At 42.8% G+C, this 25,460-nt stretch overlaps 1 protein-coding gene across 3 annotated transcripts in view; it reads right to left on the bottom strand.

The window, feature by feature from the left end:
• FANCC (FA complementation group C) overlaps nt 1–25,460 on the bottom strand; it is a 212,497-nt gene that overhangs the window by 62,469 nt on the left and 124,568 nt on the right. For all 3 annotated transcript variants that reach the window (XM_044273494.1, XM_044273505.1, XM_044273500.1), the window contains exon 8: nt 17,491–17,647. In XM_044273494.1, the coding sequence (XP_044129429.1) occupies nt 17,491–17,647 (157 nt within the window). The remainder of the gene's footprint in view (nt 1–17,490; nt 17,648–25,460) is intronic.

The raw sequence follows: 25,460 nt of genomic DNA, 5'->3' as shown, positions 1-25,460 counted from the left end.
TTTGAAATCAAAATCTGTAAAAAATGGCCTGTGAAATCAGAAAAGTGCTCTTTGGAATGTGGGCCCCTTTGCCCACCTAGGCAGCAAAAAAGTGTCACACGTGTGGTATCGCCGTACTCAGGAGAAGTTGGGGAATGTGTTTTGGGGTGTCATTGTACATATACCCATGCTGGGTGAGATAAATATCTCAGCAAAAGTCAACTTTTCCATTTTTTTTTTATACAAAGTTGGCATTTGACCAAGATATTTCTCTCACCCAGCATAGGTATATGTAAAATGACACCCCAAAACACATTCCCCAACTTCTCCTGAGTACGGCGATACCACATGTGTGACACTTTTTTGCAGCCTAGGGGCGCAAAGGGGTCCAAATTCCTTTTAGGAGGGCATTTTTAGACATTTGGATCCCAGACTTCTTCTCACGCTTTAGGGCCCCTAAAAAGCCAGGGCAGTATAAATACCCCACACGTGACCCCATTTTGGAAAGAAGACACCCCAAGGTATTCAATGAGGGGCATGCAGAGTTCATAGAAAAAAAAAAAAATTGGCACAAGTTAGCGGAAATTGATTAATTTTTTTTTTCTCACAAAATCTCCCTTTCCGCTAACTTGAGACCAAAATTTCAATCTTTCATGGACTCAATATGCCCCTCAGCGAATACCTTGGGGTGTCTTCTTTCCAAAATGGTGTTATTTGTGGGGTGTTTGTACTGCCCTGGCATTTGAGGGTCTCCGCAATCATTACATGTATGGCCAGCATTAGGAGTTTCTGCTATTCTCCCTATATTGAGCATACGGGTAATGAGATTATTTTTTTTCGTTCAGCCTCTGGGCTGAAAGAAAAAATGAACGGCACAGATTTCTTCATTCGCATCGATCAATGTGGATGAAAAAATCTCTGCCCAAAAAAAAAAGGAGGGGAAAGGCGTCTGCCAGGACATAGGAGCTCCGCCCAACATCCATACCCACTTAGCTCGTATGCCCTGGCAAACACGATTTCTCCATTCACATCAATCGATGTGGATGAATAAATTCTTGCCGGGATTTTTATTTTTTTTATATACAAAGTGTTTGCCAAAGCATATGAACCACCTCCTCAGCTCATATGCCTCGGCAAACGTATCTTTTACTGCAGAGGAGAAATCTCGTCTTGCAGCGCCGCATACACCGACTTGTGTGTAATCTGACAGCAGCGCAATGCTTCTGTCAGAATGCACATCAGTGCTGCAGCTAGTCGATCGGTTGGTCCACCTGGAAGGTAAAAAAAAACAAAACAAAAAAGAAAAAACCAGGCCACAACGCAATACATTTTATTAACTTTATATGTTCTGTTCTAAAGTTATTATAAACTTTATTTAACTTTTGAAACTAAACGTTAACTTTTTTGCTTACTGGTGTTTTTTGTTTTTTTTTACCTTTATAGGACAAACCTCTCCTTCCCCATGGAACAATGTGCAAAGCGCAAATCGCCCAAAGATGTGGCGAAGTGCGTTATGCACTTTGTCCCAGGTGAAAGGAGTGGTTTGCAGCAGCTGTGTGTGAATGGGCCCTAACAGCCCTGTGTGCATGTCCTCTGAGATGCAATCCCTATGCTAAGTGTACCTGTGTGTGGTACTTCCGGAAACACTCTCCAAAGCATAGGGCAGGGTGGTCAGGGCAGTCAGGACAGAAATAGCGGGTGTCACGCCTTATTCCACTCCTGCTACAGACACGACATCTTTTTTGGGGTGACGGTTGGGTTGAGGTACCAGGAACGACACTGGGGAAATGTCGCTCGTGTAGACGGCTAACTACACTGGTGGATGGGGCCACGGAACCTCCTGGATACAGGAGGTTCTCGATGATCTCTTCCTGAAATTTGAGGAAGGATCGTGTTCTCCCAGCCTTACTGTAGAGAACAAAACTATTATACAGAGCCAATTGAATTAAATATACAGACACCTTCCTATACCAGCGTCTGGTGCGTCGGGAAACTAAATACGGAGACAACATCTGGTCATTGAAGTCCACCCCTCCCATGAGCAAATTATAGTCGTGGACCGAGAGGGGCTTTTCAATGACTCTGGTTGCTCGCTCAATTTGGATTGTCGTGTCTGCGTGAATAGAGGAGAGCATGTAAACGTCACTCTTGTCTCTCCATTTCACCTCGAGCTGTTCTTCGTTACACAAGGCAGCCATCTCCCCCCTTGCAAGACAAGTGGTAACGAGCCGTTGGGGGAAGCCCGCGCGGGTCTGATCTTTTCCCTCATAGATCCGAAATTTGTGGGTATAGCCTGTGGCCCTTTCACAGAGCTTATACAATTTGACCCCATACCGGGCGCGCTTGCTTGGGATGTATTGTTTGAAGCCAAGGCGCCCGGCAAAATGTATTAGGGACTCGTCTACGCAGATGTTTTGCTCAGGGGTATACAAATCTGCAAATTTCTGGTTGAAGTGGTCTATGAGGGGCCGAATTTTGTGGAGCCAGTCAAAAGCTGGGTGGCCTCTGGGACGGGAGGTGGTGTTATCACTAAAGTGCAGGAAACTCAGGATGGCCTCAAATCGTGCCCTGGACATGGCAGCAGAGAACATGGGCATGTGATGAATTGGGTTCGTGGACCAATATGACCGCAATTCATGCTTTTTGGTTAGACCCATGTTGAGGAGAAGGCCCAGAATTTTTTTTAATTTGGAAACTTGGACTGGTTTCCACCGGAAAGGCTGGGCATAAAAGCTTCCCGGGTTGGCGGATATAAATTGAGTGGCATACCGGTTTGTTTCTGCCACAACTAAGTCCAAGAGCTCCGCAGTCAAGAACAGCTCAAAAAATCCCAGGGCCGAATCGATCTGAGCTGTCTCAACCCGAACTCCAGACTGGGCGGTGAAAGGGGGAACTAATGGTGCGGCTGAAGTTGGGGGCTGCCAATCAGGATTTGCTAGCACCTCAGGAATTCTAGGGGGTCTACGGGCCTGTCTGTGCGGTGGCTGCGACGGGGTAACTAATGCACGTGCCATCGTACCAGCTTCAACTGCCCTTCTGGTGCTCGCCACTTCACCATGTTGTACGGCAGTGCTGGTACTAGGTCCAGGGAGGGCTGCGCTGCTGGTGTATGCCTCACCACGTAATCCGACAGCGCCAGCCCCACTCTGCTGCTCTTGAAGCGGATCCTGCACAACCTGCGGTCTAGCAACACGGGGCCGGGTACGCCTGGTGGTATCAGGGACCTCAACCTCCTCGTCCGAACTTTGTGTTAGACTGCCACTGCTTTCTACAGGTTCATATTCTGACCCGCTAGATTCGTCAGATAAGGGTTCCCATTCCTCATCCGACTGGGTCAGAAGCCTGTAGGCCTCTTCAGAAGAATACCCCCTGTTTGACATTTGGGATACTAAATTTAGGGGTATTCCCTGAGACTACCCAAGAAAAAAAGCAAGCCTGTCTTACAAATGGGAGGCTAGCGAAGTACCAGAGGCCGCTGCGGTTGATAAAAAATATCAAAACTGATTTTTTTATCGCCGCAGCGCTTGTAAAGTGAATGTGCAGTGATCAAAAAAAAAATTTTTTTTGTCACTGCGGCGGGGCGGGGGCGGGCATGGGCGAACGCACATGTGGGCGACCGATCAGGCCTGATCGGGCAAACACTGCGTTTTGGGTGGAGGGCGAACTAAGCTGACACTAATACTATTATAGATCTGACTGTGATCAGTTCTGATCACTTACAGATACTATAAAAGTACAAAAGCTGATCAGCGATACGCTAATCAGCGAATAAGTGACTGCGGTGCGGTGGGCTGGGCACTAAACGATCGCTAAACTACCTAACCAAGGGGCCTAAACTATCCCTAAAACCTAACACTGATCACTTTTTTCACTTTCACTAGTGATTGACAGGGGCAAGAAGGGGTGATCAAGGAGTTAATTGGGGTGCAGGGGGGTGATCTGGGGCTAAGTGTAGTGTTTGGTGCTACTCACTGTGAAGCCTGCTCCTCTGCTGAGACCAACCGACGAAAAGGACCAGCAGAGGAGCAGGGAAGCCATTTAACACATCATATTTACAAATATGATGTGTTAACTGGCTTCTGAATGGAGATTTAAAAAATGGCCAGCCTGCCAGCAACGATCATTGGCTGGCAGGCTGGTGACGTGACCCCCCTCTAACTTTTGCCGGCCCGCGATGCGCATGCGCGGGTCGGCTAAGCGCGTCATCTCGCGTCTTGCGAGATGACGCGTATATGCGTGACTGTGCGTTAGGCGGTCCGGAGGCGGTTAAAGGGGCGGGCACTGTGGAGGTCACTGTTAAAGAGGCGTTCACTGTGGATTTTACTGTTAAGGGGGCAGGCCGCTGTGGAGGTCACTGTTAAAGGGGCGGACACTGTTAAGGGGGCAGGGGCCACTATTAAAAGCAACTACTGTGGAGGTCACTGTTAAAGGGGCGGACACTGTTAAGGGGGCAGGGGCCACTATTAAAAGCAACTACTGTGGAGGTCACTGTTAAAGCAGCAGGGTACTGTGAGGTCACTGTCAAGAAAGTGGGGTGCTGTGAAACTCACTGTTAAAGGGACGGGCTGCTGTGAAGGTCAAAGTTAAGGGGATAGGCTGCTGCGGAGGTCCCATTTTAAGGAGGCGGGCACTGTGGGGGAGTCAGTGTTAAGGGGTGGGGGACTGTGGAGATCACTGTTAAGAGGGAAGGGTGCTGTAGAGGTCACTGTTATGGGGCATACTGTTGATACCTTTTAATAACACAAAAACATTAAAGAAAATAGATTAAATATACCGGGTCCTTCTGCTAGTAGATCATAAATTGTAAGCTCTTGCGAGCAGGTCCCTCATTCCTCTTGTTTTAATTATTGACAGGTCTGTTGCTGTTATTTATGACTGTTTGTACATAAACCTCTGAATTGTAAAGCGCTGCGGAATATGCTAGCACTATATAAACATTATTATTATAATATATAAAATACATACAATACTGCCCTGATAGCATGTGAATCAATCATGTGGTACCAGCAAAACCAGCACCTGCAGAAAAATAGAACATGTCCTATACTTTTACGAACAAGGACAGGACTGTTCTATAGATGGCGTTCTATTCTGCAAAATGAGGAATGTACATAGCCAGTATCCGTGTTTTGTGCAATTTGTGGACCGTAAAAACATCAACGGTCATACGCATGAGCCCGTAACAATATCATTTAAGTAGCTTTTTTCTCGAGTTGATATAATGAATTAAAATGACTTTTCTGCTTCGCTGTGTGAAAATGTATATATTTCTATATACCAGTAGTGGTTGTCATGCAACATTAACTTTTAAACACATGATTAATAAGTCATGTTTCTAGTAAACCGATGCACTGGAAACATTTACTAACAAATGCTGCCACCTAGTGCCTAATAGGCTGAAGTGGAAAGGCTAGAGTTATCTTTGTCAGTAAAATAAAACACATTAATATGATGCTTACAAAAATGCATCTGCCTCTACATACAGTGCTAAGGTTTCTGATAAGCCCCACTAATAACAGCCACATAGGCTTCCTCTATGACATATATGACATTGATAAGAGTGGTAACTGACCTTTAATAAAACGGAAATAGAGGATGCAAATACCAAAAGGTACTATAATCACTGTTTAAAGGGACACTGACAGGCCCAAAAAGCATATTTAGGGGTATATATGACAGTACAGGTCATATAAAGTGTATTAGAATCATCTAAGTATCCCCCCTGTCCACCTTATAAATACAGTAAAAATAAGTTTTATAACCTGCTTTCATCGTGTTCAATCTGCCCAAGGGGCGGTGCTTCATATCAATTTGCACCCAGCCAGTCTCGCCACAACTGCCGTCTGAAGCGCCGCCCAGCTAATCAATATTCACTTCGCTGGGCGGCTACTCTGAAGCGCTGCTGTGCCCGGCGCATGCGCATTAAGCAGAGGCTGCATCGGCCTCTGGGAATCAGACTGTGCGCAGGCGCGATGCGATCCCGGCCAGTGAGGGTGCCGGGCGCATGCGCTGAAGATGGCCGGGGACACTAGTAGCCGCCCAGCGAAGTGAATATTAATTAGCTGGGCGGCGCTTCAAACGGCAGTTGTGGCGAGGCTGGCTGGGCGCAAGTGGAGAGGAAACACCGCCCCTTGGGCAGATTGAACACGATGAAAGCAGGTTATAAAACTTATTTTTACTGTATTTATAAGGTGGACAGGGGGGATACTTAGATGATTCTAATACACTTTATATGACCTGTACTGTCATATATATACCTAAATATGCTTTTTGGGCCTGTCAGTGTCCCTTCAAAGGTGAAATCACATGACCCCACAGTCAGACTCCGATTTCAGCAGGGACATCCAATACCAACTTTATGTCCCCATTGTGGCTAGAGATTGGCTGTGAGGTCACATCACTCGGAGCTGAGAGGTCATTGCAGAGGTGAAGTAAACACAACTTGAGGCACATGGAGCTTTTTAACCCCTTCAGGACCCTGGGATTTTCCATTTTTGCGTTTTTATTTTTCACTCCCCGCCTTCCCATAGTTCTTTTTTATTTTGCTATTCATATAGCCTTATGAGGGCTTATTTATTGCGGGACAAGTTGTATTTTCTTATGGCACCATTTACGGTTGCATACCATGTAGTAGGAAGCGAAAAAATAAATAAAAAAATGGGGTAGAATCGGGAAAAAACGCTATTCTGATATTTTTCTTGTGTTTGAATACAGCTTTTTTTTTTTTTTTTTTAGACCTTTGAAGAATACGTATAATAATAATTTTTGGCGGGACGATCTGTTCTTTTCAGTGATACCAATTTGAAGTGTGTGCGACTTTTTGATCACTTCTTATAAAAAAATTACCGGGTAGTTGAAGTGACAATAAAATGGCAAATAAGCTGTTTTTATTTTTTTTCCCGTTATGCCATTAATATTGTTATATTTTAATTGTATGGGCCTTTTCGCACATGGCGATGCCCATGATTATTATTTTTTTGTTAAGTATTTTTATTTAAAGGAAAGGGGGGTGATTGATTTGAACTTTTATTTTATTTTTGTAAAAAAAATATAAAAATTTAACTTTTTTTTTAAGCCACCTTGGGTGACAATATGTGGCAATCATTAGATTGCCCATTGTGTTCATTGATGGCTAAATAGCCATCATTGAACACTTCATTTGGAATATATACAATGCTGTGGCCTGTATTGGTATATTCCTAAAATAGGCACCGAGGCCTCAAGCATGCTTCGGGCTATTTCAGAAATGTGACAGGTTCCCCAATCTCAGTCGGGGAACGCTGTTACCGGAGCGGAAGCGCGCAACTTCTGCTTCCGGATTGATCAGATGCCGTGGTCACATTTGACCACGGCATCTGAAGGGGAAAATTATGGCCGATCGCATACAAGTGCCGCGGGTCTCTGCTATTTAAAATAGCATAAACCCGGCAGCTTTGGCGCCCGCTGCACGCGCAAGTGGGCGCCATGTTTAGGGAACGGACTTCCGCTGTACATATACGTTTGTATTTGTCATTTGGAAACTGAAAATAAAACAAGAACTTTTTATTGGAACCTCAATAACTGTTTGTTTGTTATTTAGTTTGTAAGGAACTTGGTCCAGAGAGTTGTGGTCAATGATTCCTATTCAGAATGGTCCCGGGTCATAAGTGGTGTACCCCAAGGTTCAATGAGGTCCTCTGTTATTTAATTAATTTATTAATGATATCGAGGATGGGATTAATGGCACCATTTCTATTTTTGCAGATGACATTAAGGCAAGGTATGTAGTACCGTGCAGTCTATGGAAGATGTCCATAAACTACAAGCTGATTTTGCGCATCAACTTGGCAAATGAGGTTCAATGTGGATAAATGTAAAGTTATTCATCTTGGTAGTAATAATCTCTGCGCATCACATGTCCTAGTGGTTGTAACACTGGGAGAGCAACTTGTAGAGAAGGAGTTGGGTGTCCTTGTAGATCATAAACTAAACAACAACATACAATGTCAATCAGCTGCTTCTAAGGCTAGCAGGATACTGTCATGCATTAAACGAGGCATGGACCCACGGGGCAGGGATGTAATATTACCACTTTACAAAGTGTTGGTGCGGCCTCATCTGGAATATAGAGTTCAGTTCTGGGCACTAGTCCATATAAATGATGCCCTGGAACTGGAGAGAGTACAAAGAAGAGCAACTTAACTGATAAGGGAGGGTCTTAGTTGAGAAAAGAGAAGTTACATTTATTTAGTCTTGATAAGTGAGGTCTATGAGGGACACTGATTAAAGCCTCATGTACACAACTGTATTTTTTGTCCGTATCCGATATGCATTTCAATGGAGCAAAAAAATAAAATAGAATCATGGACAGCACACTGTGTGCTGTCCGCATCCGTATGTCCATTCCACCATCCCGCAAAAAAAGGTCCTATTCTTGTCCATTTTGCACACAGGAATAGGCATTTGCAGCATAAGGTGAGACATGCAGAACAGGAAAATGCCAAGTGCACATCTGTGGTTTGCGGATCCGTAATTTATGGACTGCAAAACGGATACAGTTGTGTGCATAAGGCCTGACCCATATAAATGGCCCGTACAATAATAAGGATGAAAAGCTGTTCCATGTAATATCCCGTCAGAAGACAAGGGGTTTCTGCCTCCGTCTGGAGAAGCTATGTATTAGTATTTCTACAAGCCTTTTTTGGCGCAACATTTTTAAATAAATAAAAATTCGGTATACAGAAGTCTATGGGGAATTCCTGAAAAACAAAAAACACCATAACCAGAGGATGGAAAGTTTTTGGGGAAAAAGAAATGGATCCAAAGAACATAGTGCAAATGAAAAAATGCACTGTTTGTAGTGCATTTTATAATTTTGTGTTAACTGACAGCTAAGGTTTGGCTGTTCCGGTTTTTGGCCACGAAAAACTGTATAAAACCACTCTAAAAATGTAAAAGCTAGTAAGTTGTATATGTTTTCACGTCATTTTGGACATCCCTTATTACAGATTACTTTCTAAAAACATGACCTGTATTCAAAATTGATTTTTTTGTTCTCCTTCACTGCATATATCCACACTGGTGTGGCAAAGCCTAGTACTGCAGCTCAGACCATTTTATGGAATTGGGGCTGAGGGTGCTTTAACTACTGTAGCAGGAACAGTCATATTTACCATACTGCAGCCTAAGCATAGACCAGCGATGTCAAACAAGTGCCCCTCCAGCTGTTGCAAAACTACAACTCCCATCATGCCTAGACAATCTACATCAGAGCATGTCAGAAAATGTCTGCAAATTAAAACCAGATAGTGACACATTTTTCTAATCTGTTTTTATTTTCTGATTGCAATTTTTTTTATTCTATTTCCTAAACATGAATATGGTGGTTGCCATGTTGCCTGGTCTGTTCTTAACAGCATTTACAGATATGCTTTACAGCTGACACTATGGGCCACATACACAATGGACAGGAGCTGACATATTGACTTCTATGAATTTTCTAGGCTTGCTCCATGACCTGTGCAGAGGTCAGAGAAGTGCATAAGTTGGATCCCTACTGTGAATGGTGGATCCAGTGTTATCAGTGTATATATATATATATATTTATATTTATATATAGGTGATATATGTCATTCTAGTCCTGCCTATAACGATAAGCAGATAACTACAGTAAAGTGATCTATGCAGACTAAGAGGTGGTGCCTATTATTCGCCTTCGTCAGTACAAAAACAGCAGAATTTTTTTTTTATATAGATATTGACATGGAAAATTAAAAATAACCACCAAAAATGATTTACAAATATATTTAACATGAAAACATGATTTAAGCAATAGGCCATTTTCTAATGACAGATTACTTTTAACTATAATTATTGGCATATCTCTATTTGCTAGTACAATATGCATGTGCATAATACTATTATTATTTATTTATTATTATTATTATTAAAGAGCCATTCATTCCATAGCGCTGTACATATTAAAAGGGGTATACATACATAATACAGACAATTGCACTAAGCATGAACAAGACGAGTTACAAACTGGAACAGAAGGAGACAGGGCCCTGCCCGTGAGGGCTTACAATCTACATGGTATGGGAGAAGGACACAGTAGGAGAGGGTAGAGTTGGTCATGGTGGTAGAGAGGCAGCAGGGTCACTGGTTGTAGGCTTGTCTGAAGAGGTGGGTTTTTAGGTTTCTTTTGAAGGATTCCACTATAGGTGAGAGTCTGATATGTTGGGGTAGCGAGTTCCAGAATGTAGGGGATGCACGGGAGAAATCTTGGAGGCGATTGTGGGAAGAGGTGATAAGAGGAAATTAAGGAAGGAGGTCCTGTGAGGATCAGAGATTGCATGTGGGGATGTATCGGGAAAGTAGCTAAAAGATGTAGGGAGAGTGCAGGTTGTGGACAGCCTTGTATGTATTTGCTAGTATTTTGAACTGAATTTGCTGGGCAATGGGGAGCCAGTGAAGGGATTGGCAGAAGGGGAGAGACATAGGAGTAACAGGGTGAGAGGTGGATTAGTCGGGCAGCAGAGTTGAGGATAGATTGGAGGTGTGCGAGAGTGCTAGACAGAAGACTACAGAGGAGAATGTTGCAGTAGTCTAGGCGGGAGATGATGAGGGCATGTACAAGCATTTTCACAGACTTAAAAGTTGAGAAAAAGGCGGATGCGGGAGATGTTTTTGAGTTGGAGGCGGTGGAAAGGGCTTGGATGTGTGGTCGGAAGGAGAGGGCAGAATCCAAGGTCACTCCAAGGCAGCAGACTTGGTTGACCGGGGAGAGTGTGCAGCCATTGTTCGTGATAGATAGGAGAAGGGAGTTAAAAAGTTGTTTAGGGCTGTGGGACAGGGAAGATATTAGGGCTCTTTCACACCTGCGTTCTTTTCTTCCGGCATAGAGTTCCGTCGTCGGGGCTCTATGCCGGAAGAATCCTGATCAGTTTTATCCTAATGCATTCTGAATGGAGAGAAATCCGTTCAGGATGCATCAGGATGTCTTCAGTTCCGGACTGGAACGTTTTTTGGCCGGAGAAAATACCCCAGCATGCTGCGCTTTTTGCTCCGGCCAAAAATCCTGAAGACTTGCCGCAAGGCCGGATCCGGAATGAATGCCCATTGAAAGGCATTGATCCGGATCCGGCCTTAAGCTAAACGTCGTTTCGGCGCATTGCCGGATCCGACATTTAGCTTTTTCTGAATGGTTACCATGGCTGCCGGGACGTTAAAGTCCTGGCAGCCATGGTAAAGTGTGTAGTGGGGAGCGGTACACTTACCGTCCGTGCGGCTCCCGGGGCGCTCCAGAGTGACGTCAGGGCGCCCCAAGCGCATGGATCACGTGATCGCATGTGACGTCATTCTGGAGCGCCCCGGGAGCCGCACGGACTGTAAGTATACCGCTCCCCCGCTCCCCACTACTACTATGGCAACCAGGACTTTAATAGCGTCCTGGCTGCCATAGTAACACTGAAAGCATTTTGAAGACAGATCCGTCTTCAAATGCTTTCAGTTCACTTGCGTTTTTCCGGATCCGGCGTGTAATTCCGGCAAGTGGAGTACACGCCGGATCCTGACAACGCAAGTGTGAAAGAGGCCTTAGAGATGAGAAGTAGGCCTGTTTTGCATCAGCAAGTGAGGATTTGAAAATGAGGAGGGATTGCTTAAATGTGGTGAAGTGATCCTTAGAACGGAATTTCTCCCAACACCGCTCAGCAGCCCTGGAAGCTTGTCTGAGTTTTTTGGCCAGGTTGGTGTGTCAGGGTTGTCTGTTGATTTTTTGGGTTTTGTTGTGTGTGAGGGGGGCAACAATGTCCAGAGCTGTACTTATTGTCGTGTTATATAGAGTGGTGGCAGTATCTAGGTCTTGGAGGGAACAAATGGTAGAGAGTGGCAGAAGAGAGTCAGAAAGCAAGCAAAAGTCGAGATGTTTAAGGTTCCTGCGGGGGGGGGGGGGGGGGTTGGTGTTAGTGTGTGGATCGGGGAGCAGCAGAAGAGACCAGTGAAGAGAAGGTGGGTAGGTTGTGGTCGGATAGTGGGAGAAGCGAATTAGAAAGGTTAGAAAGGGAGTGAGGCGGGTAAACATAAGATCCAGAGTGTGACCATCTCTGTGGGTGGGAGCGAAAGACCACTGTGAGAGGCTGAAGGAGGAAGAGAGTGATAGGAGTTTAGAGGCGGCTGAGTGGCAGGTGTCAACAGGGATGTTGAAGTCACCCATGATGATAGTGGGGATGTTGGCAGAAAGAAAGTGTAGGAGCCAGGTGGTAAAGTGGTCAAGAAAGATGGTGGCTGGGCCTGGGGGGCAGTAAATAACAGCCACTTGGAGGGAGAGTAGATGCGAACTATGTACAAGTATATATTAGGACAGTGCTTCTAAAACCATACGGTGCTCCCCACTTGTTGGTAAGGCATAGTTGGGGAGTCACTTTGGATTACGTGGGGCACTGGTTTTACTGTGGTTGCTCTAGTCTCTGCCTTAGCAACATAACAATCTTTGTGCACTTATTTCAATGTACTACTTATTTCTGGAGAAAATATGTTAAGATTGAGGTAATTCTTTTAAAACATTTGCCATACACTACAAATAATGGTGAGGTTCAGGCATGATCAAGTTCTGGCTGGCGAGGTCCCAGTAGGAGAATATACAGAAACACTGTATTAAGGTACAGAATAAGTAATAGGATTTAAAGGAAGTCTGTTAGTTTAAAAATCAGTCTCAAAATATGCCTGACGTATGGCAGGTGCCCTGTAACATAACTATACATTTCTGGTGAAAATGTGTTAGTCCTGAAAAATCCTTTCATTTTATTTGCAAGCAAATAAGGTTTTCTGTGGACCGTGGATATGGCTGCTCTGTTTGGCCTACCAACGCTCCAGTAGTAATGCCATCCAGCGAGTCTACTCTTGTCTAATAGACAGTACATGAGGTTTCAGAGCGGATAGTGAAGACATAAGTGATGTCAGGTGCACAAAACAGTGTCCCGCCCACTCTGCATCAAAAACTTTATTTGCATAAAATAAAAATAAGCGTTTCTTAGGATTAGAGGACCAGAGTTTGTTTAAAAAAAAAAATGTATGATTATCCTTCCAGGTAACTACCCTACATACTGAATTCTTACTTTGGAACTGATTTTCAAGTTGACAGAACTCATTTAAATAAAGCCCTAGGGCAGTGGTGGCGAACCTATGGCACGGGTGCCAGAGGTGGCACTCAGAGCCCTCCCTGTGGGCACCCACATCCTGGAATAAGTCTGTGGTGTACCAATATGCCATAGACTTTTCCTGCCATTCATCAGCGCAGGACGCACTATGAACAGCACAGGCAGCGCATTGAATGTAGGCACGCTATTATAGCTAAAAGATACATGGAAGATATACTATACTGTACTGTAGTATTCAGGGTGAATTACCGTGTTGGCACTGTTGGCGATAAATTGGCGATAAATAAGTGGGTTTTGGGTTGCAGTTTGGGCACTCGGTCTCTAAAAGGTTCACCATCACTGCCCTAGGGGTTTACACTGGCATCAAAAAGAGGGCCTCCTCACTCATTTCTTGAGGTGTTTTCAGAATCCTGAACATTGCCACGGAAGTGTGCCTCTGAATCACAGCGACCCTCCCATCAGTGTAGTTTTGTCATTCAATACATACACAATATGTATTTACATCTTATTAATGATGAAGATGTACAGTATGTGACAGTGTGTCAAGGGGCAGAGCTGCCCAAAATAAAAGAAAGAATAGATCCTCAGCACTTTGTAAAATCAGAATTTACTTAATTTCCTTAAAACGGTGCAGGGAAATAGTCGAGCAGGATAATCTAATACACAGAGAGTGACTGTTTTGCTTTATCTTTTCCACTGAGGTAATGGTTTAATTGGCACCATTTTAAGGGACATATCCCTTTTTGATCACTTGATATTATGTTGTTTGGGAGGCAAGGTGACCGAAAAATGGCCGTTCTGGCATAGTTTTTTTTAATTGCGTTTAACTGAAGAGGGTTGGATCAAGTGATATTTTTATAGAGCCAGTCCTTATGAATTTTTTTCTATAATATCAAATAAGTTGATGAGGGGAAAGGGGCTTTTTTTTCACTTGAAACTTTTATTTTTACAAAACACTCTTTATTTTACACTTTGTGCGCCCCATAAGATTATACAAAACTGCTGATTTCTCTTATAACTGGGGTTGACATATTAGCCCTAGTTACATGGGGAATAGGGATCGACCGATTATCGGTTTTACCGATATTATCGGCCGATATTCAGGATTTTGACCGTTATCAACGTCTATTTTGCCGATATTCCGATAAGGTATGGGGAACACAGATCGCGCTGCTCTCAGCGCTCTCCGTGTTCCCTCAGCAGCACAGGGGAGAAGGAAGCAGTGTCTCCCTCCCCCCTGTGCTGCTGCTGCCGCTGTCGCCAGTGAGAGGAAGGAGGACAAGAGAAGGGGAGGGGCTGTGGCCACTGCGCCACCAATGAAGAGAAATCTCTCATTAATTCATATACAGGAGGCGGGAGCTGGCTGCAGAATCACATAGCCGGCTCCCGACCTCTATGAGCGGTAGCTGCGATCCGCGGTAGTTAACCCCTCAGGTGCCGCGGATCGCAGCTACAGCTCATAGAGGTCGGGAGCCGGCTATGTGATTCTGCAGCCAGCTCCCGCCTCCTGTATATGAATTGGTGGCGCAGTGCACCCCCCCCAAGCCACCCAGTATTAATCATTGGTGGTGCAGTGCGCCCCCCCCCCCCACCAGTATTAATCATTGGTGGCAGTGGCCACAGGATCCTCTCTCCCCTGCTCCTCCGATCGGAGCTTGAAGCCCTGGCTGTCATAGTAAGCTCCATGCTGCTGTGTGCACAAAGCACAGAGCAGCAAGGACAGTGTGAGATCTATCAGGGTGAATAGGACAAGGGTTCCAGTCCCTAAGGGGGCTAAAAGTTAGTAAAAAAAAACAAAAAAATTATAATAATATTAAGTATGAATGAAAAAGAAAGATTTACAAAAAAAAATACACGTTAACAATAAACATATTAATTTTCTGCAGATTTGTGTAGGAATTTTCCCAGAATATCGGTATAAATTATCAACAATCGGCCTGAAAGTTCACAAATTATCGGTATTGGCCCTAAAAAATCAATATCGGTCGATCCCTAATGGGGAATACAGTAGGCTCCCCACTCCAGCAGCTGCAATCTCTGCACTGATGTTTTGAAATGCCTGATCAGAGACATATCCAGACCGTCTGGATGTTTGTAGTCTATGGGCGGTCGGAAACTGGTTAAGAAAGGCATCTAGGTCCCTCTTGAATAAGGAATCTGCTTCCTTTCTTTCCTCCAAACATAGAGGATGCCTTAATCTCATAGTGGCAAGGCTAGGTGTGAAAAGAGCTCTGTAGTGTCAATTCATATATTTTCACAATTTTTGGCTGACATTTCAATAAAGGCGCAATCGGGCTGCCACTTTTAATCCTTTTAGCTCTGTGACTCTTGAATGTGCTGTTTATGGGTGGTCTCCGGCTGACAATGTTTGCGAAGGCACTCTGTTGCTGACAGCATTTGTGAAAGTTTGTCCATAGCTATGAGTAAGGGCAAACTTGGTGCCTGAAACATGTAAGTGATTTATGTTTATCTTTACTGGATTTGATACTGGACACAATAAAGCTGCAATTTCTTATTAGAATTGTATGCTGGAATTTTTCTCCTCTATATGCACCACAGCAGGTTTGGGGAGACCATAGCTCCTAATGTGGTGGCATGTCTAGCCACAAACCTTACTCCAGAAGATGAGATTTGTTTCAGAGTGTCATTGGTGTACAGAAAAGTGAATGTTTCCTGATTACTGAAGCATCTCCGTGCCCTAATGAATTTCCATTACTGTTTCTGTTGAGGAGGATTCAAGTCATGTAATATTAGGGAAAGGACTGCAGCAACAAACTACTCGCATTTATCCAGATTAGCAGATACGACTTGAAAAAGAAGGTGTTAATCTCCGAAACGCGTCACTTTTTGGAATAAAAGTTCATAGGTCCTTGGTGTACAAGATTCCTTTCTTTGGAGTCACAAACTCCAGCAAGACTATCAGGGAGGCGTCTGATCGTCTCCAAATTGATTCTGCAGCAGGACAACGACCTACAGTCAAGGTCATTAAGAACTATCTTCAGCGAAAGAAGAATAAGGAGTCCCGGAAGTGATGGTATGGCCTGCACAGAGCCCTGATCTCAACATCATCGAGTCTGTCTAGGATTACATGCAGAGACAGAAGAATCTGAGCAAGCCTACATCCACAGAATATCTGTGGTTAGCACTCCAAAATGTTTGGATCAAGCTTCCAGCTGAGTTCCTTCAAAAACTGTGTGCAGTGTACCTAGAAGAATGCAGTTTTGAAGGCAAAGGGTGGTCACACCAAATATTGATTTGCTTTAGATTTCTAGCTTGTACATTCACTTTGCATTTTGTTAATCGATAAAAAATAAATCACACACTTACATTTTTTTCTTACTTTGAACAATTTTTTCACACTAGCATAAAAGTTTTGCACAGTATATATATATATATATATATATACACTACACACACACACACACACACACATAATACTCTTTTTCTTCTGCTGGACACAGTTAAAAGCAGTCTGAAATCCTATCCTAATACTATACCAGCAGGTCAGCTTATGTCAGAGGAAACAAAAACGGCACAGTGTCTGCTCTAAACTTTTATAACTTCCCAGAGATTCTAGAATTTCTATAGCTAATTTTGTTACATTCTCAAGGGACAGGAAACAAAATTAACAGCACACCATATAAAATAGGAGTTACCAGACCATCACACTTTAATTACTCTCACAAACCAAAAATAATGCAGTGACTATCGGGTTTCCTCTCCAAGAAAGCACAGGGGTCACCCTGATAGTACTTTGACACTCTGCACAGAGATACGGCCTCTGATAAATGACACACTTCTGCTCCAGACTATTGTACTGTTGCTCCAGCTGTAATCAGGGGACATTTATTTCGCCATAGCACCACAATGCTTTATAATTTAATCAGAAATGCATGACTCATGTTCCCACATAGTAATACTAATCACCTAACACCATATGGTTCATGTACAGGCCATTAATACAACACACTGCTTTCTTGTTCACGTTGGATCTCTGGAAGAACAAAGGAGTTGAAATATGGGTTATGTTTTACAAACACAGCTGCAATGAGGAATTCCAGGGAGAGCATGGCGACTGGCTTTCTACCACATGTATTGTTTACCGTCTGAAACTGTAGCAGACAGTATCGAAGCGCCAATGCGGCTTTCTGCTGTATATTTCTGAAGCAAGGAGCACAACAATAAAAATAAATAAAAAAAAGTACAACCATTTACCTAAATGAATAAAGTAATGAAATAGAATTTGCTAGAAACACACTAATTAGTACTGAAAAACTACAGGCAGAGATCACTTTCATCAGAAATGTGTATATATTATCCCTGAATATTAATGATAATTCAATTACGTCTTTTTTGAGACTCGAGCACTTACCAAGTATGAATCTTTTATAATCTGTTCCATTTCTCTGAATGATTTGCTTTGGAGAGCAATTAATCTCTGTAATAGATCCAGCACTGCATTTTCAAGGCTCGGCAAATGACGAAGCCACAAGCTAAGTACTGCTGATTCACTTAGCACAATCTTCTTCCTTCATTTGTAAGGAAAACACAAACCAATTTTAAAGTAATCTTTTCTTATGAGAAATAGTGCCGCAAATGGAGAAAGACATTTCCAGCTTCTAACTGTTCATACAGAAACACATCTCCGGGGGATTATAGATATTACATTTGTTTCTCACAACAATGTACATACAACCGGAATTCAAATATAACGCTTCTTGTTACAGTAAACAGCGTAAAGATATGTACGGCCGGTGGAATGCCCACTGACTGTAGAAGAACACATTATACCAGCCCTGGATGAAAAATGACATTCGTTCTGTACACATCTACTATCTGAATTACGTTCTATGCAGTAAGATAACACTGCATCCTCTAAAATCATTAGGAGTCTTACTTAGGGATGAGCGAATCAATTCACTTATTCTTAGTCGTATCACATCAAACGTGCAACCTGATCATAAGCCACAGAAGCATCGCAGCTCTGTTAGAGCCCTATATTTGCTACATTGGGAAAGCTCCTGGTGCATATTTGAAATGAATCCATAGGGCTCTGTTTACCTATCAGCTGGTATATTTTAGTATACCTTTTTTCTGTTGTATATAACAGTTCAGTAGACTGCGCTATTCCATAGAGAGGCAACACTTTTTAACATGGTAGTCCATGGGTGATTTATGCTACTATACACTAACATTACAGCTTCAGCACAAGCACCTATACATCCTAATTGTCAACACCTTGTAAAAAAAACAGGATAGCCCACGAAAAAGTATTGCCTCCAGCGATAGTATGACAAGATGAACGAGCAAATGGATTGTTTTTTTATTTTTAATTACCCACAAGTCAGAAAAAGATGCTGAAAGAGGTCCCCGTTCACGTCTATGTATCTTTGGGCACGTCAGATTAGGGTGGTCACGATACCAAAATTTTGATTCGATTTCAATACCATAAAAAAGTATTTCGATACTCCATTCAATACCATGAGAAAAAAAAAACACACCAAAACAGCCGCATGCATTCCGCATTTTATGGAACGTCCGGCCCATAACAGAACAGCTATCCTATTTTTTCTTTTTTTTTTCTGTTACGGCTTTCACCACACAGGAGATATTTTTTCATATTTTAATAGTTTGGACTTTTTCAGATGGGACGATATGTAATATGTTTATTCATTTATTGTTCATATATTTTATATGTAAAATTGGTAAAGGACCAGGCTGTTTTTTTTAAAACTTGACATGAGTCACTTTATGTGGTGATAACTTCAGAATGCTTTTACTTATCCAAGTCATTCTGAGATTGTTTTCTCGCAACACACTGTACTTCATGATGGGGAAAAAATGTTGTCGATATAATTCACCTTTATTTATTAAAAAAATCTAAAATGTACTGAAAATTTGGAAAAAATTAGCAATATTCAAAATTTGAATGTCTCTGCTTTTAAGGCAGATAGTGATACATCATAAGAGAGTTATTACCTTACATTCCCCATATGTCCACATTAATGTTTGCATCATTTTGTAAATCCCATATGTGGTTGTAAACTGCTGTACAGGAACACGGCAGAGTACACAATTTTTTGAAAGAAAAACAATCAGTACATATTCCTTTTTGATCATTTGGTATTACACTTTTTGTGATGTATGGTGACAAAATAATTTATTTTTTGGCATTTTTTTTTAAATGTTTATTTTTTATTTTTTTAACGGTGTTCACTAGACGGGTAAGCTCATGTGATATTTTTATAGAGAAAGTTGTTACGGATGGGGCGATGCCCAATATGTCTGTTTTAAAAAATATATATTTTGGTTTTAAACAATAAAAGCATATTTGAAACAAAAAAATTATGTTTTCATGTCTCCATTTTCTGAAAGCCATATCTTTTTTATTTTTTGGCCGATTGTCTTATGTAGGGACTCATTTTTTGTGGGATGAGATGACTGATTGGTATTATTTTAGGGTACATATGACTTTTTGATCGCTTGGTATTACATTTTTTGTGATAAAAGGTGACAAAAATGGCTTTTTTACCACAGTTTTTTTTATTTTTATTTACAGTGTTGACCGGACAGGGTGGATCATGGGGTATTTTTATAAAGCAGGTTGTTACGGACGCGGTGATACCCAATGTGTGTGTTTTTTTTGTTTTGTTTTTCTATTTTTTACTATTTTATATGTCTCTTTTTATGGGGAAGGGGCATTTTTTATTAATTGAAACTTTAAAAAAAAAAATATTGTTAAAAACACATTTCACTTTTATGAATATTTTTTTTTTTATCCCTGTTTCAATACAGCACAATACATCTGGTCAGTGTCAGTGTCCTTACACTGTAAGACACTGACAGTTGCCTAAGAGACCCAGTCCTGGGGCTGGATCTCTTGGGTTTCCGTAGCTGGCAGTCCCGATGCCTGTGCAAGGCAACGGGGCTGCCATAGCAACCATCGGGTCCCCATCATTGCAGCACGGGAACCCGATGGGGATGTACTAGCTACCGCAAACCCCCTGTATGCCGTGGTCAGCGTGACCGCGGCATGCAGGGGGGTTAATCCACCGGCATCTGTGTTTTCACTGATGATGGCAGATTCTGCAGTACAGCCGGGCCCCTGTTGCTGATCGCAGCAGCGCGTGTGGGGCAGCCGGTTAACCTTAGGACGAGAATGCTCGGGCGTTAAGTACCGGCCAGTTAGGATGAGCATTCTCGTCCTAGGTTGGCAACCTGTTAAACTTAATATTTTGGTGTTTGTTTGTTTTTTAACTTTTTTTTTTTTTACTTTGTATTTAATGACTATTAACCCCCTTAGGGGCTAGAACCCTTTTACTATTGACCCTGATAGAGCTCTCTAGGTGTATAGATCTTTACACTCTCCCTTATGCCCTATGCTTTGTACAGAGGGCCTGGTACCTAGAGGACTAAGACTACGATTTGAAAGCTCTTTCAAAAATGACCCAATTTTTTCTAAAGAATGGGACGAATATATGCTAATTTGTGCCCAGGGTATGCTAAATAGACTCCACACCAAACGCAAACAACTTTGTGAGATACTTAAAACACAGATTGATGAACATGTGGCTAATCTAGCCCAGCACTCTACACATTATGATTTCATCAAGTTTGATCGACTCATCACCACTAGAGTACTTAAATATGAAAAAGAAACCATAGAAACTAAATCCTTCAAACTAAATAGAGATAGAACAGATTTTCGCAATAATAACATAAAGTTCTGGTCAAACAGACATAATAATCAACAATTACCTGACCCCAATTCTACCATACCACCACTTCTCAATTGTGTCCGGTTTATGCCTAACCCGGCACAAAGGGCGACCCAATCTCCTAGAGCCCACTACCGGGCTACCCAATCACTAAATACGCCATCAAGGCCTCCACGTCCATTCGACCAGGACGTCAGACATACCAGATCACAACATCAAAGGAATACCTTTATTAATAGTAATAGAATGAAACACACGAATGAACCCCCCCCCCCCCTCGTAATGGGGTTCCAAGCCCCGCCCTTGAAGGACATATTCCAGCCGAGCCTGTTGTCAATCCCCCTCCACTCTTCTCAATCAACCACCACAAATTGGGTAAAGATCCGCCCCTCAAAACTCCCGATAAATCAATACCCCAGAAACTTGCGCCAAACCCACGCACTTCGCCATCCCACATGGAACCCAGTGATCCTTCCATTGATCACCTAAGCCTCCCCGCCACAATATTTGGTCTTTCCACTGCTGCTTGACCCCCACTTCCCCATTCGCCTACCTCCTCTTGCTTGCCCATTGTCCCTTTGCCTCCTAATCCAGGTATTGTGCACAATCCAGCAGTTGATCACAACTGCTCTGCTATATTTGAAGACTCACTCATCACCACTCACAACACCAGCATCGAGGACAACCCGGACCCTATCGATCAGCAGTCTTTTTTACCCTTACCCGGGGCCCTGACCCCGGAAGCAGTGTATGTCCTGCGACAACCCTCAGGGACTACAGTGATCACGGACTTTTTCAGACCGGCTCTGAACAGAGGATTAAAAAGAAGAATAAGCTCAGAAGAGGACGGCGAGGAGGAAAAGCAAAATCAGGCGCACTCACAAAGTACCAACATCAAAAAAACAGTGACCAACAACATAAGTCCCAAGAGAAACAGGAAGAAACACTAGTCCGTATCTTTAACTTATCCTCACATCCACTGAAAGAGGCTGAAACGAGCCTGCTACAGAAGGGCTTATCCTTTTGCCCTACAGGCAAATTCAACGAATTTGAACTATTCGTGGATCTAAATACCTTCATCCGCAAACTAACGCTACATCGACATTTCGAGATCCAAGCATCAAAACCCAAAATTGTACCACAAACAATGCCAGAAAATACCACAATGGACCAGGATATAACACCAAAAATAGTCAACACGGGGCTTAAACCTAAATCAACATTTAACCCCATATACCATAGGGGAAACCACATAGAAACTTTCTCTGCCCTTGTGACCAAAGAACTTAGGACCATCAACAAAGGCCTAAACATCCCTGATAACCTCAACAAGAGGGAGACGATAGCCCTGACGGATCTCACGAATAATGAGTCCATTGTGATCAGAAACGCGGACAAAGGAGGAGGTATTGTGATTCAGGATAGAAATGATTATTTGAATGAAGCGTTCAAAATCCTGGGAGATGAAGATTACTATCAGGTCCTGGTGGAAAATCCGCTAAAAGAGGACACCAAATTACTAATCCATCTACTGGAAACTGCCGAGAAACATCGAGTCATAACAAAAAAAGAAAAAGAATACATCCTAGTGGACCATCCGAACCTGGCCCTCTTCTACCACTTACCAAAGGTGCACAAATCTATCGATAACCCGCCGGGGAGACCCATCATCTCTGGCATCTCTTCCTTAACCTGCAACCTGTCACACTACATTGACATTCTGTTACAAAAATATGTAATGAAATTGCCGTCGCATCTGAAGGACTCAGCGAGTCTGATTTCCCTCCTTAAAGATATCAAATGGAAAGAGTCTTACATGTGGATAACACTCGATGTTTCAGCACTGTATTCCAACATTCCACATGCAGCAGGCATAAGTGCTATACAGCTTTTTCTCCAACAGGATGAAACTTTACCAGACCTACAAAGCAAATTCATTCTGGATGCGATAGATTTCACTCTGAACCACAACATTTTCACCTTCGAAAATAAAATATTCAAGCAAACGAAAGGGACCGCGATGGGTACGCGTTTCGCGCCGAGCTATGCAAATTTATATATGGGTCTATTTGAGACCCAATATATTTATAACAAACATCCTTGGCACAAGCAATTGATCTTCTATAGGAGGTACATCGACGACCTGCTACTAATTTGGGATGGAAATATGGAAGACGCTGCCAGCTTCACGTCTCACCTAAATAACAACACATTTAACCTTACCTTTACCGCTAATTACTCAAAGGTGGCCATAGAATATCTAGATTTGGTCATATCCTCAAAAGGAAACGTCATTAAGACCAAAACTTTTTTCAAAAAAGTCGACGGCAATAGTTATTTGGACTATCAGAGTTCCCATCACAAAAAATGGAAAAACAACATTCCATTTAGCCAGTTTAAGCGCATACGCAGAAATTGTACTAAGGATGAAGATTTCAGAAACCAAAGCCAAGTCATCAAAAGAAGATTCCAAAAGAAAGGGTACCCTAGGGAAATTATAGATGCAGCATTTCAGCGAGCTGAGGGATACACCCAAACAGAATGTCTTACTTCATGCACAACCAAACCAGGTGACTCAAAAGCTACAGAAAAGTTTAAATCCGCCTTCATTACGACATATAATACCAATCATAATACCTTGCGAAATACCCTCACTAAACACTGGCATATCTTACAGGCGGATCCTTTTTTAAAGAAACATATCCAACAAAAACCCCAACTAACATTCAGGAGGGCCCAAACGCTTAAAAATATTATTGCTCCAAGCCGACTACGGGACTGCAAAAAGAATACAATAAATACCATCACTTTCTTTCCCCAACTGCTCGGAAGTTATAAATGTGGACACTGCCGCTGCAAATGCTGCTTGAACATTTCCTCTCGAATTTCAAAATTCTCAAGCAACTCTACAGGAGAGCAATTTGAGATAAAAACTTTCTTAAATTGCTCCTCAAGCTATGTCATCTATCTATTAGAATGTCCATGCGGACTACAATACGTAGGCCGCACCACCCAAGCACTGAGAAAGGATCAACAACCACCGCTGGAATATATCAAATGGTTACACCAAACATGGTGTATCCAGGCATTTCCTTCAGGTCCACAACAAAGACCCAACAAACCTTTCCATAACTCCGATTGAACAAATTCCGGTTACCTACTCAAACAGATTTCAGAAATTGAGACGGAAAGAAATTTTTTGGATTTTCAAAATGCAAACCATAGAACCCTATGGTTTAAACGAATCACTAGAGAGCAACTGCTTCTGACCAGTCCTCTCCCAATTAACAGCTCTGGGCCATGCACTTTTCCTCACTAGCCCACTGTCCCATCAGCTATCACTTCAACCATTTCACACTTTCCACAGTCCCTACCATCGCAACACGTCCCACATCACCAATTTCCCAGCTGTCACCTGCCATCCACCCAGTATATTTGGTCGGCATACCTTTTACACAGGTATTTGTCCCTTCAGTACACAGCCCTCCCGCCACCAGCCTACCCATAATCACCCATATTGACCCACATACCCGTACACCTGCTCCATCCCACCGTTAGAACCCCTTACCAGTCCCTCTATTTCCCCCCAAACAAATTTTCAAGCCACCCCAACACCAGTTATCCATATATCAGGCCAACAATGTTCCCCCAATTCAATTGTGCTCACACCATCAGTATTTATATATATATATATATATATATTCATCTAATACTTATTTCCCATATCATCCAGTCCACTACTGCCCAAATCCTCAACCATATCACCCCACTAGCTTTTTAGCCTCCTATACACCCCACACCACTCCCCTCCATTCATTCACTCCATTCAGTCATCATCCCTCTTGGAATCTCCCCTGTTAGCGATCCTGTCCCTACGGCTCAGTAAGCCAGCATCTCATACAGCGCTCGGCGCATGCGCTGTTCACAATGACAGTTCCGGTCCGACGGACCGAATAGCTGTCAATCTCAGACTCCGCCCCCCTCTCTCCTGCTCTTCTGAGCGCGCCTTCTAGCAGGCGTGCAAGGCCGCGCTCCAAGCCCCAGTACGGACCTTACAGGTAAGATCAGCAGCCATGTGCTCCACATCTCCCCATGCCTCCCTTGTTAATCCTAATCATTTTGGGCCCACTTCCCAGTTGTGTCACCTCTCTCAGCATTGTCTGCATCCAACAGCAGTTTATATTATATTAATTGAACATCCATCGCTGCATGTTTCTCATCCATTCAGGCTCCTACATTACGATCAATTTATCTGTTTGAATCAATGTGGGACTAGTAATCCCAGACTCATTTGGTTGCCCTGTGCATGCTTATTAGTGTTATTACGTACATGTAGTTTATGATGACCATCGATATCCAGCCTACTGTATAATATATTATATATTTATGTATATTTAATTCCAACAGTGGCTCCAGTCCTATATGTAACTATACATGCGGCCACGCATGTGCAAGCATACGTGTTTGCATGCATCCCCCCCTTATGCAGTTTATTCTATAATAGATTACATTATGTTCAATTTATTTTACCATTAATTTTTTTACCCGTCCTTATTTGTGATATCTTCCATGTGTGCACATTTTTAATCTCTCCCAACGACGTAATCTAGTACTTTCGCCCTTT

This window comes from Bufo gargarizans, chromosome 1 (genome assembly GCF_014858855.1).
Source record: "Bufo gargarizans isolate SCDJY-AF-19 chromosome 1, ASM1485885v1, whole genome shotgun sequence".
In the NCBI taxonomy this organism is placed as follows: Eukaryota; Metazoa; Chordata; class Amphibia; order Anura; family Bufonidae; genus Bufo; species Bufo gargarizans.
Note: the sequence above shows the minus strand (reverse complement) of the source record. Positions and strands in the feature narration are given on the sequence as shown.